The sequence below is a fragment of the Cynocephalus volans genome, chromosome 1 (assembly GCF_027409185.1).
Source record: "Cynocephalus volans isolate mCynVol1 chromosome 1, mCynVol1.pri, whole genome shotgun sequence".
Classification (NCBI taxonomy): Eukaryota; Metazoa; Chordata; class Mammalia; order Dermoptera; family Cynocephalidae; genus Cynocephalus; species Cynocephalus volans.
In genome coordinates this window covers 272,929,161-272,946,198 of record NC_084460.1, presented here as the reverse complement: position 1 = coordinate 272,946,198, position 17,038 = coordinate 272,929,161, and the positions used below count along the sequence as shown (strand labels likewise).

Below are 17,038 nucleotides of genomic sequence, written 5' to 3'. Positions count from 1 at the left end.
GTGCCCTAGGTTGTTACAAAGCCCGGGGTACCGGAGCCCCGACGCGCCCCGCTCTTGGGCCTGCAGGTGGCGCACGCGTCCTCCACTGCAGGCAGTCCCGGCGGCCTCACGGCGGCGCGGCAGCCCCTTCCCCCACCGCGAGGCAGGGTAAGCTGCCCCGTGGACCCCGCCCCCACGTCCCTGACCCCGCCCCCCGTCCCTGGCCGCGCCCACCCGGGAGGAGGTGGCAATTGGCGGTGCGGCGGGGGCGGGGCTCCGGGAAGTGGGCTGAGGGGGCGGGGCCTGGGAGGGGACAAAAGCCTGGGAGAGAAAGGCTTGGCCCGCCCTCTGGCCCCCGGCTTGCTGCGGAGGCGGTGTCAGAGGCCGAAACAGCTGGGGCCCAGTTGGGACTGTCTGAGTGTGCGCGTGAGTGGCTGTGGCTTCCCCGGCTCCTCGCCAGCGTACCTTCCCCAGCAGGTAACCTCGGGCTCCGGGGGACCGCCTTGGCACTGGCTCTGGCTGTTGGGGGAGGATCTAATTCCGCAGACGGCTGGGATGGGGGAAGGAAGAAAGCTTAGATCTTGGGGATAGAGGGAGGAATTAGCGGCGAGGCCTCGACGCAAGGAAAGGAACAAATCCAGGTATTGGGCGTGGGAAAGAGAAATGGGGAGGGTGGAGGTGCTGGATGCCTGGATGTACAGAAGATCTGCCCTTCGGCACGGGAGGGAGAAATTGGGCGGCGGGGAAGTTGGATGCAGTGACGAGTGGAAGGCCAGTTCTGCACGTGGAGAGGAAAGTCGAGCGGTGAGAGGTTGCAAGGACGCGTAGATTAAGTCTTGGATGTAAGAGGAAGAAAACGTGCGTCAAGAGGGGAGTTGGAGGCAAAGAAGGGCGTAACGGAGGAGCTGGGCGTGCACCGCGAACTCAGGCGGCGGGGATTGGCGGTGAAGCCGAGGAGAAGCGTCCGCCAGGGGGCGAAACTCCGGTGGCTGTCAAAGGGGCTTCGCGAGGCCACCCGGGGTGTGGGAGGGGTTGGAGAGACACCCCTGCCTGCGCCGGAATGTCGAGTTCTGGGAGAGACGTTCCCCCGCCAGCTCCCGGAGCCTGTGGTTTAAAGGTCCTGGCACCAGAGAGGGAAGGGGAGAGCGTGGAGACCTGGTAGGAGGAACCGAGACTGCTTCGGTTGCAGTCCTCTTGCACAACGGCCACAAGGACCGTCCGCAGGCGAAGAGCCTGCTGGTCACAGCGTCTCCCAAGGCAGTGCAAACCGCAAGACCCGCTAACGGGCTACGAACCAGAGACACGCCCTCGGACTCACCCTCCTGGGTTGTGCACGGCACGCAGAGATACTTGTGTTCCCATGACCTTTATTTAGAAAGAGCCTGAGGACCTAAAACTGCCCTTTGCCCCTCTGGAAAGTCAGCACTGTACCTTAAACTTGATAAACTGGGTTGTCTGGCCAGTATTAAAAACAGCTAAAGCCTCCTGACAGGGGTGTTTTGTATGTTGACTTTCTATTTCCTGTTTTGGTTTTGTTTTGTTTTAGGAGATAAACTGCATTCAGTTGAATCTGCAAGATTAAGGGGAGTTGGAGTGATTAGAAATCGATTCACTGTTGAAGGTGAGAATTAACAATTTCCCCTCTTCTGTATTTTGATGTGGCGATGCTGTACTGCCTTTAATTGGTCTTGGGGGCAAGCCTAGGCTCCAGTGAATGTGTCAGGAACTTTTTCAATAATAAATTGCAACTGCTTCCTTGTTTCTTTTAATCCAGTATATTCTCTGCAAGAGACTATTTTTGCCTAGAAATCATTGCAGTTTATGAAGTCAGCTAAAAACAAAAAAGCTAGCTAAAAACTTAGGGTTGATGAAATAAAATTAAATATGGTAAGCTGCTCTTTTTTCTTTAACTGCTGTGTATTATTAGTCCAGGTTTATTTTCTGGAATTGCACAACTATGAGAAGAGTTTGAAATTCAACTGCTTTCAGACTAAATGGATTGATAATTGTTGGGCTTAGAACAGTCCTCCCTTAAGTTGAAATTGGGGTGGAAACATATAGTGTGAGGAAAACCTGAAATGTTTCAGTTATGTATTATGAGATATAGAAAGAATATAGCAGAGAATATGTTTGCTTTAACTGGGAAGGAAATAATAAAGTAAAAAAAATTCTGTCACTCAGTCCTGATACTTTAAGTACAGTGTATGACCTTGTATTAACTGTGCCATCAAGGAAGAATAGCCAAGTCATAACCATTGCATAATACTCTATAGGAACATGACCAGGAAAATATAGTGTTGATTCCAAGATGAGTTTGCTGCCTTTCTTTTGTTTTGTTTCATGTTAAAACAAGGACAGGTGTAATGGTGGGTTCAAGCAAGACTGATTCATATACTTTAAGCTGTGCTATAAATTATACTTGAAATTACAGATGGGAATAATTCATCCACACCAGTTTGTTCATTTGTTTTATTCTAGTTGAGCTCTGGAAGGTTCCCAGGTAATGGTCTAGGGAACCTCCTAAACACTAGCAAGCAGGATTCTAGAATTGCAAGTTTGGGAAGTGAATATGGGCCTGGGAGTTGGGCATATATCCCGGTTTCCCACAAGAAACTGAGGCTTACTGTTTACTAATCATTACATTTTTAATTTAAAGGCCAAATTGCTTTAGCTCAACTTTTCAAGAAAGACTGTTTAAGATCTCTTACCTAATAATTTTTTTAAAACTCAGTTCTGACTTTTCCAGTCCTTAAGCTATAAACTTAAAGGAATAAAAGCAATTTGCTGTTGTGTTGCTGGAAGCAAAACAGTATTTCTGTTGGAACATCATGAGAAGGAACAGATACTTTTAGCAGGCTCAGGACCTCCTCAGCCTCTCCTGGAAAAAGCACAGGGCATGGCCTTCCTTGGAGCCTCAGTTTTACTTCTTCCAAAGGTTCCACCCTTGCCCTTTCTGGGAATCAGACTGGTTTGTATTTACTACCCCCAAACCCAACTCCTTAAAGTGAGGTCGCTTCCTGGAACAATGCTGCTTCCCTATCTCTCACCCACTAGCGACTTACCCTTGCCTGTGAACAGCCAGAGGAACAGTCCAGGAGTTGGGATACTGAAGAACATGGCAGGGACAGGCTTGGGTCCTGGGCAGTGGTGCAGAAATATACACATTTCTCTAATTGAGAAATCGCTTTTGTATTTAGTTCCACGTCTCCACTGTCTGTGTCATCTCTAGGAAAGCGTTCTTCTACCAGGAATTCATCTTTCACTTTTAGATTTAAAGTTTCTCTGAATATAGGTCACAAGAACAAGTTGAATCTCCTCATGGGTGGTTATTTTAACCAAAAATAGCCTCCTAAAGGAGAGGAAATATTAGCATTCGTCATTCTGCTCATCTTGAGGGTCCAGTAAAATGAGGAGTTGGACAAAATTGTTCAAAGAAACATGATATTGTGGAAACAATCTCATTTCATTAAGACAAACCAATACTCAAGAATAATGATTGCATTATTAAGGGCATGTTACAGGGTCAGGCTCTACCCACGTTCCAGCAAGGAACCACATGTGAAATATATAACACAATGCTTTATTCAGAAATTGCTCAGTTCCAATGGTAAATGTAATTGTTATTACTAACTTTTTATGCAATTGTGCTATTATGAATTGTTCTTTTAGTAGTCATCAGATATTTTATATTTCATTTCTATTTTATAATGAATAAATGACAAGGCATTATATCTTATCTGTTTTTCCTTTTAGCTTTATTGAAGTCAAAATGTCCAAAAAAATCCATGGCGGTTCTGTGGTAGAGATGCAAGGAGATGAAATGACACGAATCATTTGGGAATTAATTAAAGAAAAACTCATTTTTCCCTATGTGGAATTGGATCTGCATAGGTAAATGAATTATCCTTCTGTATAGCAACCTTAGAAAGCATAATCTAAGCTATTTCAAGGTGCAGTTAGCTTTTTTACATAGATGTAGCTGTGTTTTGTAAATAAAGCTTTTTTTAAGCCTAACTGTATCCAGATAAATCTTCTCTTTTAATATAAACACACTGCTAGGAAAACTAGATTTATCATTATTTAGAAGTTGAGAATTATAAAAGGAGCAAAGTGATTTTCAGGTCTTTCTAACCCTCTGTTTCCTATGAAGGTTTTATTTATAATAAATCAGTAGCCAAGAATAGCACAATGTATTATTTGTGGAATGGAAAATAATAGAGGATGTAAGAAACAGTAAACTCAATATAGTTAACACAATTTTGTTCTTTCAAGTTCAATTTTCTGTCACTACTTAGTTAATGGGCCTTTTTTTCTTTTCATTCCTTGCCTTTTGCCTTTTTCATACAATTTTGTAACACAGAGAGACCCTTGAAGTTACTTAATTGAACCCCCTTCTTCCAGCAGAAGTTCCCTTATATGTCTCCCTTTGCCCTATGTTTAAAGTGTTTGGGAGCAGATGTGAAAGTCTCTATGTAATTCTCTTATTTTTTTTCCTGTGTTTTCCAGAAATTTGCTCATGTTCTTTGTACATTTGAGCTAGGTAAAGACAGAATTTTTAAAAGGGTGAAGTGGCTGAAGATTGGCATGATAAAATGTTCAGCAACACATTTCAGCCAAACTACTGGCAATTATCAGTGTGTTTGCCTCAACCCAGAATTATACATCAGGATGTGTCTTGAGGACCTGTTATTTGGTGTAGACATTTAATTCACATGGTGTCATTGGACACCCTTTTTCATTGTTCTAAACCTTAGCTGCTGCTGATGTCTCTATTGTGCAACTGTGATATGTAAATATCTGCAGAGGTGGACCAAACATTAGGAAATGAAGCACAAAAACATCTTCCAAGTAGGTTAAAGAAACATTTTAAGAACTCTCTCCTATATCAGAACTTTACCTGACAGTAGGTGAACTTTCAGGTTCTTGCCAGTATGCTTTGATACTTTTTAGCCTAGAGGCATTAGGAGTTCTAAAAGAGAGTCATTACACCTAGGAGGAAAAGAGTCAGTAGCTGCAGAGTAAGTTTGCATCATGAGTTGGGATATCTAAGGAAAGGAAAATAAAAGAACTAAAAAGAAAAATCTAGAGGCTTAGTGGTTCAGCACGTTTCAAGAGATGAAAAACTTTTCTTTAAAGCCTTGGAGAACAAAATAAATTACTACTTTATTTTGTTTTATCTCCTTTAGACAAACTATTATATACTTTAAATAAAGCCTTGCAGTCATTTTCTATGCTCCATGGACAACCAACATTCTTTCAGCTCTGAATGACCTGCAATCTGGGTGTTGGTGGTTAATACACCATTACTTATCCAATAAACTGCAGGCTTGTTTCCAGAACAAAGAGACTTGCCCAAGAATTAGGGAAAAGTTCACCTTATGACTAACTAGCATGAATGAAAAAGTCATTAGTATTTTGGGCACTGACTATTGTATCTATATACCTCCCACCACTTTAATGCCAAAATACAAAAAAAACCTTTAAACCCTCCCCCCTTTATTTATTTATTTATTTTGGGGGGCAGCTATCCAGTACAGATCCCATGACCTTGGTGTTAGAACACAGGGCTCTAACCAGCTGCTCTCCCTTTTAGTTTTAAAGCACAATATTTACTAAGGGGAAAACAAGGTTGTGCCTAGGCTTATATTTGTATGCAGATTATATGGAGGGAAACCAGGCCAAAGGGTTGCTTCTATATGGTGAAAAGCAGGCAGAGTTGGATAGTTTCCATTCACTTCCTGATAGACAGCTTCCCATTACAATACAGGGAGGCATGGCCCAGCAGTCCAGTTTCTCTTAGTTCCTTTTTTAATTGGCAGCCGTCTTCTGCGTTTAGCAGGTGCAAATGCTAAGACTTGGCATATGTAGGTGTATTGGAGCCTTCACTTTCTGCGCGGCATGCCCTGCATGCCATTTCTGTGGTCATAGGTTATAACCTATCAGTTTGTCTGAAAACTTACACTTATGATTTTTCCTTCCCAAGCTATGACTTAGGCATAGAGAATCGTGATGCGACCAATGATCAGGTCACCAAGGATGCTGCAGAAGCTATAAAGAAATACAATGTTGGTGTCAAGTGTGCTACTATCACCCCCGATGAGAAGAGGGTGGAGGAGTTTAAGTTGAAACAAATGTGGAAATCACCAAATGGAACTATCCGAAATATTCTGGGTGGCACTGTCTTTAGGGAAGCTATTATCTGCAAAAATATACCCCGGCTTGTGAGTGGATGGATAAAGCCCATCATCATAGGTCGTCATGCTTATGGGGATCAGGTAAGTCATTTTGGCATAGTTTGATTTTCCATATTCTTTTTAGATGGCCCATAAGTTCTAATTTTATGTGCCTTATTCTTATCTTTTGGTGTCTACACCCATTAAGCAAGGTGCAAAATTAAGAAATGCATATGTCTATAGCTATATTTACACACTTTATACAGAGGTAAATACAGATAAACTTACAGTTAGGCACCCATTTCAACATGTATGACTTTTTCAATCATATTTTTCTTCCTTTATCCTTATATTAGGTTATACCATAGGATATTGTCATTTTTGTTTTGGTAATTTCGTATGGTCCAACCAGCTCAGTGGATCTCAACCCAGGCTGCACAATAGGATCCCTTTGCAGTTTTTTGGGTGGTTTTGTTCTGTTTTGCTTTTTTTGTTTGTTTTAATTCCAGTGCCTGAGTCCTACCCTATACCAGTTGAAATCTGATATCCTTGCAGTTCAGGCATTTTAAAGCTCCCTAGGTGATTCCTAATGTGCAAACAGGGTTGAGAACCACCAAAGATTATATTAAACACGATCACTTCATACATAAAAGAAAAACTGATTCAGTCTCATTAAAGCATTCCTTCCTACTTAGGAAAAAAATGTAGTTCCTATACTTCTGTACAAGTAGGCTCATTGCCAAATTAAGCAGAAAAACTGCCAGCTAAACAAAGTCCAAATTCTGAGTTGAAACAGGTTTCAGACTTTAATAGAAAGTAGCTTATGTCTTAAGAGAACCTTAATATTGGGAATCTATGATGCTGAAATCTTTGAAAACAGTGTGGCTAGGGTAGATGGCTCTCGGTTCCTGGGCAAAGGGTCACCAACTCATTACTTGAGGGGTCAGTTAACATTGCTCCACCCTGTGACTCAAACTGTCCCTTCATCTTGAAGTCCCTTCACAGATACCTTCCAAAAGCCCCAGGCAAGGGAATGTAATTGGCAGTGGTACAAACTCACTAATCCTGGGAATACCACCCTAAGTTCTTAACCAGTTCAGTCATGTCTTTTGTTTTGTTTTGTTTTGTTTTTTATGATTTTGACGTCAGTCATTTGGAAGCAGGCCATTCTGTTTATTAAAGTTCAGATTGAAAATTCCAAACCTCATGTTAATTCACTGACTGTTCAAATGTGCATAAACCTGTACAAAATATTGATGGTGCTTTGCTGCCTCGGTTTCTTCCTTTTGAGAAATGGGAATAAATTACCACCCATAGCGAAGGACTTTATATGTCAGAAGTGTTCTGCATAGAGTAGATATTTAATCTTAGTTATCTGACTGCTATTTTATCAACTGTCATTAATGTTACTGTAAACAATTACTGTGGCTGGCACCTGCTGGTACCTGACTCTGCAAATATTCTAATCCAAGTCATTGAAGAAGGTACAATGCAGCAAAGACTTGTGGACTCCCATTGTGTGTGCTGGGCACATTTTTTCACTAGAGTAGCTCAGGCCCATAAGGGAGGTGGTGATCCTTGAACAGTTCTTTCCTAAGGGTCATCATCCTGTTGCAGCTGCTTCTGGAATAATTGCTTCACATGGACAAGTCCTGGGCCTAGTGTTAGAAACAAATGATAACCATGGAGAGACAAAGCCCTAAAGGTTTAAGTAAGGAGCAGATCTCAAGTCCACTACATAACAGTTCCTTCCTTTTAAGATTGTTGTAAGAATCGAATGCTTCTCACTTACGTAAACTTCCTAAGGGAAGGTGACTTATGTTACTTTCTGTCCACCCCATATTGGTGATCAGAAAACTGTCCTGTTCATGGTAGGCACCTATAATTATTTATTGATTTTTAATGTGAACTACCACTACCTAGCTTTGGGAACTCCTCTCTGGACCTCTTCATTCCCAACTCTTAAAAGAAAAGAAGGTTAAAGGGAAAAAAACAGGGTTGAGATACACCGCCCTGTTTGTCTAAGTGTCTTCCAGCTCTATATTCTATGATTTTTTTCCTTTTAATTCCTGTTATAGTATTTTTCTTTATACCTTTGTCCCCCCTTCACAGTACAGAGCCACTGATTTTGTTGTTCCTGGGCCTGGAAAAGTAGAGATAACCTACACGCCAAGTGATGGAACCCAAAAGGTGACATACGTGTTACACAACTTTGAAGGTATGTATGAGTCTATCATAAGCTATATCTTTTAACTTTTTAATAAATCATTTAGACAACATTATCACTGGTGTCTTAAAGTTAGTTGTGTGACTGCCTAAAAACACAACCTGAATCTACAACATTTCTGCAGAACCCAAAATCTAACATAAAAAAGTAATTTTGGCTTCCATGCCTTCCCGTGGCATGGATAAAAGCACAAAGGGGTTAGCCACTTAATTGGAAATGCATATAGGCAAAGACGATGCATTTTCTTAAAATGCATTTAAGAAAATGATACATTTGTCTTAAAACACAGAGAGAAGGTTGACAGTAATCTGTTATGCACTGATTATATAAATTAAACATTGATAACCCCAAATCACCTGTCATGTAATCCTGCCCTTTGCTCTGGTAGGGTTTGTATTTGGAAATAGTTGCATTATATATTTGCTGAAATTTTCTTCTTGCCCTTCTGGATATGTATCCTGTGAAGGAGGAACATTTACTTTCTACCTTTTCCTCCCCAGCCACCCTGCTACTTCCAGTATGGCAAGTCCCACCCAAAATTGTTGAAATAATAAGCAGGCCCTTTTCTCTCCACTATTGAAGTTGTTGAAAGCACTCACACAAACAGAAAACCTAACACTTACCTAGCTTTTGTTTTTCTTGCCTCTTCCAAATAATATCATTTTAATAGAATGTAGTTCTATCTAGTTTTTAGTATTTCTGTATCTTCGGGATCCTAAAGACCATATGTTTTTCTTATTTCTGTTGTCCTTCCAAAACAAGTTAGAATGTCCTGACCCAGAACTGACTGTCCTCCTATCACGTGCCTCAGGATTCTTGGAATATTCAGGTCGAAAGCGTGCCTGGGATTTTCCAAGTCTGATACCAGATGTGGGAGCTGAGAACTGGGTTCTTTGGTTGTCGTGGATGACTTCAGCCTTGTTACAGCTATGCTCCATTTATTTTTCTCCTTTTTTCCTCTCATCGGTTTCCCCCCACAGAAGGTGGTGGTGTTGCCATGGGGATGTACAACGAAGATAAGTCAATCAAAGATTTTGCACACAGTTCCTTCCAAATGGCTCTGACTAAAGGCTGGCCTTTGTATATGAGCACCAAAAACACTATTCTGAAGAAATATGATGGACGTTTTAAAGACATCTTTCAGGAGATATATGAGAAGTAACTATAACTTATTTTTTTCTTTTTCTTTTTTCTCAAGTAAACTGGTATTCATGGTATAGAATTTGCAACTCCTTATCTTTTTGATTCTGGGACAAATCAAGTGAAAGTCACCACTATCTCTAAAGATAATGACAAAACTGAAATTTAACAGGAGTGAAACCATTCTGAGTTGCTTTTAGAAGGTAAACATGTCCTCAATTAAGAGCCCCATATTCATTTTTTTCAGAGCCAGGATTGTTTAATGTTTAAATAAGAGCACCTGTTAGTGATAGAAAGTTCTGATTTTTCAAGTGTGTGATTGTCTGAGTCAAGCCCATTTCCATTCTTTCTGAAGACCATTGTTACAAGTTAAAACTCTGCTTTAGTGCAGTCATTTCACCTGAAGTCTACATTCATAACAACTTGGGATTCCGCAATACGTGAGGTGAGCATGTGTTAACTTTTAAGATGGGATAACTCCCTTTCAGATGCAAGTGTCAGGCCAGAGCTTGGATTTTAGAAGGGAAATTACTCCTGAAGCAGTTTGATACCTCTTTACACTACTCATCAGCACCCATCCTAGAAACTGTTCTGTAATATATCTAGTTTCCTGAATGATATCAAGCAGATATCCTGAATGATATCAATCCTTAAAATAAGCTGATTCTCAAGAATCTGATCAGTAGTATACTGAAAACTGGAAAGTAAAGTAGTAATTGGCACTCCTTCCTGTCTCAATTCTCATATCTTCCTGCAAGATGGGGCAATTGCTCTTACATTTGACTAGTTGGAACATGACTGAGCAGGTATTAGAGCTTATGTCTGTTGAAGTCCCAAGTTTGTGCTTCTACTAAAAACTGCTGCTTCCTGCACCGTCTTTGGGAGAAGCAGATGATGTCCCCAACAAAACCAATTTCCTTTTTTATTTTTCTCTTTTCTTTCTTGTTTCTTAGGCAGTACAAATCCAAATTTGAAGCCCAAAAGATCTGGTATGAGCATAGGCTCATTGATGACATGGTGGCCCAAGCCATGAAATCAGAAGGAGGCTTCATTTGGGCCTGTAAAAACTATGATGGTGATGTGCAGTCGGACTCCGTGGCCCAAGGTGAGGAGCCAGCAGACCAAGTAGAGATGCAGGCCTGTTGCAATTAGGTCATTCCATGGTAGTTCTCCAGTTTGGGAAGGTGGATTTTATAGCCCTTTGTTGTCAAATCAAGAAATGTTAAAGCATCCAGGTGCATTGTTTCATCTGACAGATAAGGAAATTAAGCTCAGACTTGGGAAGTGACTTTATTCGAGGTCACACAGAAAGTAACTGAGTGGGTTGACACTCCTGGCTCCAGCCTTAAATGTTACCACGGTTTATCTCTCAACCTTTTTCCACAATTGATGCTTTAAAGCCTCCAACAGGTAGCCCAACTGCCTGATCTGAAAATCGCTCCTTTTCTCTGCCCTTATTTTACCACTGGTGGGAATCTAAAAAACCAGGGCACTCAGGCAAGGAGGAGTAAAGTGAAGGTCCTGGGTTATCTAATAACTAAGGGCGAGGTGGGTGTCTCCAGGAGCTCATTGGTCTGGCAATAGGTCTAATTATGCCCCTTCTGCTGCCTTGGAGGCTGTTCTGGTGCTGTAGGAGTATAAAACAACTATGTTTTACTACTTAGCTTTAAACAAAAGAGTATTGAGCAAATAAGCCCAAAGCTGTTCACAGAAATTCCAGGAACCAGGGGTAAGTGTCAAATCAACAGAAACTCTCCTTTCCTTGATTTCCTGAGCCTCAAATTGCCCTTCAGTTTCAGTACCCATAGTCGCTATGTAAATCTGAATCTCCCCAGATGAATGTTTGTGTTAATGTTAATTATGTTCACTTTTCCCCAGGAAGTACTACTTTTTCTTCCTTTTATAAAAGTTACGCATCTCTTACCGGTTTGAAAATCAGTAGACCAACTCAGTTAAAGATAACTTTTAGTCAGATAAATGAGTTACACAACTCTCTTTACCCTCCTTCTGTTTCTCTAAATCATCAATCATTTGTATTGAATACAACAGAGGAAAGAGTATTGCTTTGTGGTGACTTCATGGTGAAAAAGAAAAACTATTCCTTGTCATCAGAGTCCTGGAAAGGGGACCCAGAACCATTCTGATGTTTGTTGTTTTGTTTAATTTTGTTTTGTTTTTGGACACTGGCTGGTCCAGGGATCCAAACCCATGACGCTGGTGCTGCAACAGCTCTAACCAACTGAGCTAACTGGCCAGCTCCTTACTGTTTTTAAATGGCAACGGGGAGAGTATCTAGAGAAATATTTCAAGTGTAAAAGTCAAGTTAAGGAGGTTCAAAGAACTTTGAAATAGAGCTCTGAAGTGCAGTATGCAATAGTGCACTCAGAAGAGACCTGGAACCTGTTTGTCCAGAGCCTGTAGATAACATGTCCTCAGTGCAGCTAAACAGAATGAAAGGCAGAAGAGCTGGCCTTGCGTTCATTTTTCTCTAGAGGCATGAACTATTTTGGACTCACGCCATTTCATTTATGTCTTCGGTTTTGACAGTGTTGCCAGCTAGTGTCTCATAATATTAATAGACAGAAACTCACTATGGGTATAGTCCTGAACTTCTCTAATCAATAAATATTTGAGAGCACAACCTTGTAACACCAAGGTCAATGGTTTGGTTCTCTGCCCCCACCGCTGCCAAAAAAATAAATATTTGAATATCTACAAAGCCTCAGATCAACACAGTAGTATAGAAGGGAGCTACCAGCCCCACATGGAAATTTCGAACTGTACTCGAAGATGACTAAAAAAATAAAATGATAGACAATTGACTTAGTCTCAGACCAAAAAATAAAAAATAAAAGGTAGCCACGTAATGTAAATTTACATTAACTTCACAGCCACTCTTGGGAGGTAGCAAAAATGGAGAAAAGGATTCTTTGAATTTAAGTGGAAAAGAGTGAATATAAGAAGGAAGATCAATTGTATGGGTGTGAAAGTCATAATGTGCTCTCTGAATAGGAAACCACAGAAAAGAATTGCTTTGTTGAAGGAATTAAAGAGGAAGGAAGGGCATGTGGGATGTTCTTGGATCCAACCCTTCCTGGTTTGGGGTTTTTTTTGTTTTATTTCTCTTTTCCGTTCTCTTATTTACCTGCCTTTCCTTCCCAGTCCCAGCGAGCCATGAGCAGCTTGAGGGCAGAAGATGACTCTCATTAATGTTTATTTCCACAGAACAGCAGAACATCTGCACGTAACATCAGCAGAACATTGAGCTCTTTCTCTATGGCTGGTCCTATTCTAAGGAATACGCACATATATGTTTTTCATAGATATTCATTAACATGTGTATTCATCAAATCCCACAAGCACTCATGAAGTAGGTGCTTTTATTATTCCCACTTTGCAGGTAAGAAAACTGAGCCACTGTGGCTATGAAGTCACAGAACTAGGGTGATATAAAGGCAGTTGCACCCTAATCCCTCCATCATGGAGCAGGTACCCCCGAGATAAGTGAGGAAAAAGTCCAGCCTTTGTAGATCCTTTGATTCTGAGATCTAGAGCAGGGGCCCTGGTTTCTAAAAAGCAGAATTATTGGTGATTTCATGTGCTCATGTTTCTTTGTTTACCAAGACCTGTCGAGATGAAGTCATTTGCTCTCATCTCTGAGAGATTCAGTGCTGTGTACGTAATTGAACCTATACCTCATGCCCTGCCACTTACAGGTTATGGCTCTCTTGGCATGATGACCAGCGTGCTCATTTGTCCAGATGGCAAGACAGTAGAGGCAGAGGCTGCCCATGGGACTGTAACACGCCACTACCGCATGTACCAGAAAGGACAGGAGACATCCACCAATCCCATTGGTAAGATGGTGTTAACTTCTACATTGATTTCTGCCCAAAGAGTAATATCTAAAGGAAATCTCCAAAGGAACTCAGAAATATTCCTCTGGCTGCTCAGTGTTTTATGTGCAAAGTCATCACCAAGTAGCTGATTTGTTCTACAATAAGAGCTACTTTAATACGCTTCTTAAAATACACAGTGTATGTTTTTCTATTTTGTGGGATAATATACGTTACAGAGGAGAATGTTATCAACAAGCATTTTCCTTTAACTCTGGTGCAGTGAAATGTCACGTATGGCTACAAATCTAAAAGCCACATGAACAGATCCTTCCAATAGGGTTTCAAGGACAGCACTTTAAAAAGAGATCACAGTCTGGAAAGAGGAGACCAATACAGACAAGAGGTAGATGAGATTGTGTTCTTTTTCAAATTAGTAAGTGCCTCAAGCTTCAAGCACTAGTACTGCACCATGAAAATGTGCTTTCTTAAAGTCTCTGTCTGGCAAAATATCCAGCTTTTCTAAAACTTCTAGCCCATATGGATTGCACCTAATGAAGTCAGTCATCTAAACAAAAAACTGTTCTGCTTTGGAGAACTGTGAAACATTTGGGAATCCCTATAACTGGGATGATTTAATTTGTTTGTTTGTTTGTTTGTTTTTCCTTTTTTAGCTTCCATTTTTGCCTGGACCAGAGGGTTAGCCCACAGAGCAAAGCTTGATAATAATAAAGAGCTCGACTTCTTTGCAAAGGCATTGGAAGAAGTCTGCATTGAGACCATTGAGGCTGGCTTTATGACCAAGGACCTGGCTGCTTGCATTAAAGGTTTACCCAAGTAAGTATAAGATGCCCTAAATGCTCTAGTCAGATTACTGCTTATTCTCACTTGGCTCAAAACATCAGTGCTTTTTGGAATTATATGAATTGCTATTCATCATCCTGTTCAGGGGTCAGCAGATATTATCTGTAAATTGTCAGACAGTGAACATTTTAGGTTTTGTGAGACTATACAGCTACTCAACTTTGCTTCTGATGTTGTAACAGGAAAGTAGTCATAGACGATATGGAAACAAATGGATATGGTAGTAACCCAATGAAACTTCTATGTTCAACACCAGGCTGCAGGCTAGATTTGGTCCATGGACCCGGGTTGTAGTTTGCTGACCCCTGATCTAGTTAACAATCATTGAATGACAAGGTTGTGTTTAATTTTAAGAAGAAAATTATAGACAGTTGAAAACAAGGGACCTCAGGGGCATTTTTTTTTTCTTTTGGTGGCTGGCCAGTACAGGGATCCAAACCTCTCGCCTTGGTATTGTAACACCGTGCTCTAAGCAGCTGAGCCAACCTGCCAGCCTCAGAGGCTATTTTATTCCACCCCTTTATTTTCTTTAATTTACAGATGAGAAAAGTAAGCAGCACAAGTATAAGTCCAATCTTATCTGTAACCATCAGTCACATATTAAAGGGCCCACACATTGCCCAGGGTTTTTCTGAGAACATGGTAGCCAGTATCCCCACAAATTAGTCCCTCAAAGTCAAAGTTGGTTACTATGATTCATCATAAGAAACAAACTACTAAAATTTAGTACTAATACTATGTCACCACCAATGTATCCTTAGAGATCTCAGTTAGGGTCAGTATCCTTTAGTAACAAGGATATACTAAATCACTACCTGTTTCTTAACTTAAATTTCCGGCAAGAATACAGTGTTTGAAATGTTCTTATCATTACAGTATCTTTGTAGCCTATTCGATAGGCACTTATCAGCAGGATTAGGTTAGCCAGTCTGATGTCTTTTGTTTTTCTTAGTAAAACACATAGAAATGAGCATTAAAGGTTTTTTTAAGGATATGTAGCAGTTTGTGGGAATGTAGATAAAGGTGTGGCTGTATCCCGAAGAGGTTTTATTATTTTTAAGAATGAGGAAAAAGTGGAATGGTTTTGGTCTCACTGGCATTAGTCTGAACTGAAGCTCTTTGATAGTTTCATCCCCAAAGCTACATGGCAAGAAGCTTAATGCACGTGTGGATAAGCCTCCATCGCAGCTGCCCAAAGACCTGAGGCCTGAGCCTGGGTCAGCCCTGGGAACCCTGAGCCCAGACATTGTCCATAGATTTGTAGCTTGTTAACATTAATCGGTTTTCTTCCAGAAATAAATAGAATACTGCTTCACGTAGCATTTCTAGGACTTCTCGACCTGCTACCATATTGGAGACAAACTAAATTTTCTTCTTTTCTTTTTCCTCCCTATTAGTGTACAACGTTCTGACTACTTGAATACATTTGAGTTCATGGACAAACTTGGAGAAAACTTGAAGATAAAACTAGCTCAGGCCAAACTTTAAGTTCATAGCTGGTCTTAGGAGGATAAGTGGGGTTTTTTAGTAACTAGGTCCACAGGTTTACATTTTTCTATATAACACTCAAGGGTAAAGACAAAATCGATTTAGTAATTTGTTTAGCAGCCGGAGTTCATCTTTTCTATAAGTTTACAGTCTTTTTCTTATACGTACAGTTATTGCCACCTTCATGAATATGGTGGGGACTTATTAAAAATTTTATTTTATTTTCTAGTAGCAGCCTACAAATGACTTTAGTGCTCATTCATATTCACTGTCACTTTTTCTCATGTTCTGAAATAAATGACCAAAATCCCAAGAGTGCTTGAACGGTAAACAATAGCCACAGTATTGTTCTCTAAAGTATGTATAAAGTAGAAATTCACTCCCTTTCCCTCTTGTCCATGACCTTTGGCACTGGGAGGTTTTGGTGTTACAGAGGTCCCATGATGTGAAGCAGAGCTGTACCTTGAACTTGCATGTGATTAGAACAAACAATATGAATGTAACTAAAATGTGTTGAAGACACTGCAGTCATTTTTGTAAAGAGCTTAAACATTCAAATGTTTCAAATATGCTGAATATTTTTGAGGCCACTAGAGAGTTTGGAATCTAGAATAAATACTACCTGGAGGTTTGTTCTCTGTTTTTGTCTCTTCCTCTACCTGGCCTGGCCTGAGGATTATGCTACCCTAAGTAGCATATTTCACCCAAGTGCAATAATGTGAGCTGTACCTTTTTTGGACTTCTGCTGACTTGTTTCATTTCTTTTATATAAATGTGATTTCTCAGAGGTTGATATTAATTTTAAACACTATTCTAGTCCTGTTCTCTATATGAACTGTTGATTTTAATTAAAATTAAATGCTAATGACTGTTTAAGTTTTTAATTTATTGGGTGTTCTTAGATGCCAATCACTATGCTATCTCCTAGCCACAGGAATTTGATTTGAAAACTATCCCATGGGCAGTGTTTGGAGCACAGGCGGTGGGGGAGATGGGCCCACCAGGGGAACACTGGGGCACAGCAAGAACAGCTGATCTGCCCCCCAGTCAGCACAGGACCACTCAAAGGAGACTAGTCAGGAATATAGAATTGCATGAGGTACAGTTTGATGAAAAAACTCAGGCCCAGACCAAAGTTTCTACACAACCCAGGTGCACCGGATTTCTCTAGACCCAGAAGTACTTATAAAGTCAACCATTAAAACCTGAGCTGCACAAAAAGCCTTCCCTAGGGAATCAGCAGCAAGCAGCAATTTAGCTCAACCATACAGCTCAAGTACTGGTCCCCACAGAAAGTTCCCCCATTTAGAAGTAAGGAAAGGACAACAAAT

The 17,038-nt window shown here is 40.7% G+C and overlaps 1 protein-coding gene across 1 annotated transcript; it reads left to right on the top strand.

Moving 5' to 3' along the window:
• The first annotated feature begins 367 nt into the window (after positions 1-367).
• Positions 368-16,509, top strand: IDH1 (isocitrate dehydrogenase (NADP(+)) 1). Its single transcript, XM_063099617.1, has 10 exons — positions 368-456; positions 1,526-1,600; positions 3,733-3,870; positions 5,963-6,254; positions 8,265-8,370; positions 9,360-9,537; positions 10,473-10,624; positions 13,236-13,376; positions 14,030-14,192; positions 15,617-16,509. Exons 3-10 carry the CDS (start codon positions 3,749-3,751, stop codon positions 15,705-15,707), a joined length of 1,245 nt encoding a protein of 414 aa, XP_062955687.1. The 5' UTR covers positions 368-456; positions 1,526-1,600; positions 3,733-3,748; the 3' UTR covers positions 15,708-16,509.
• Positions 16,510-17,038: the final 529 nt, after the last annotated feature.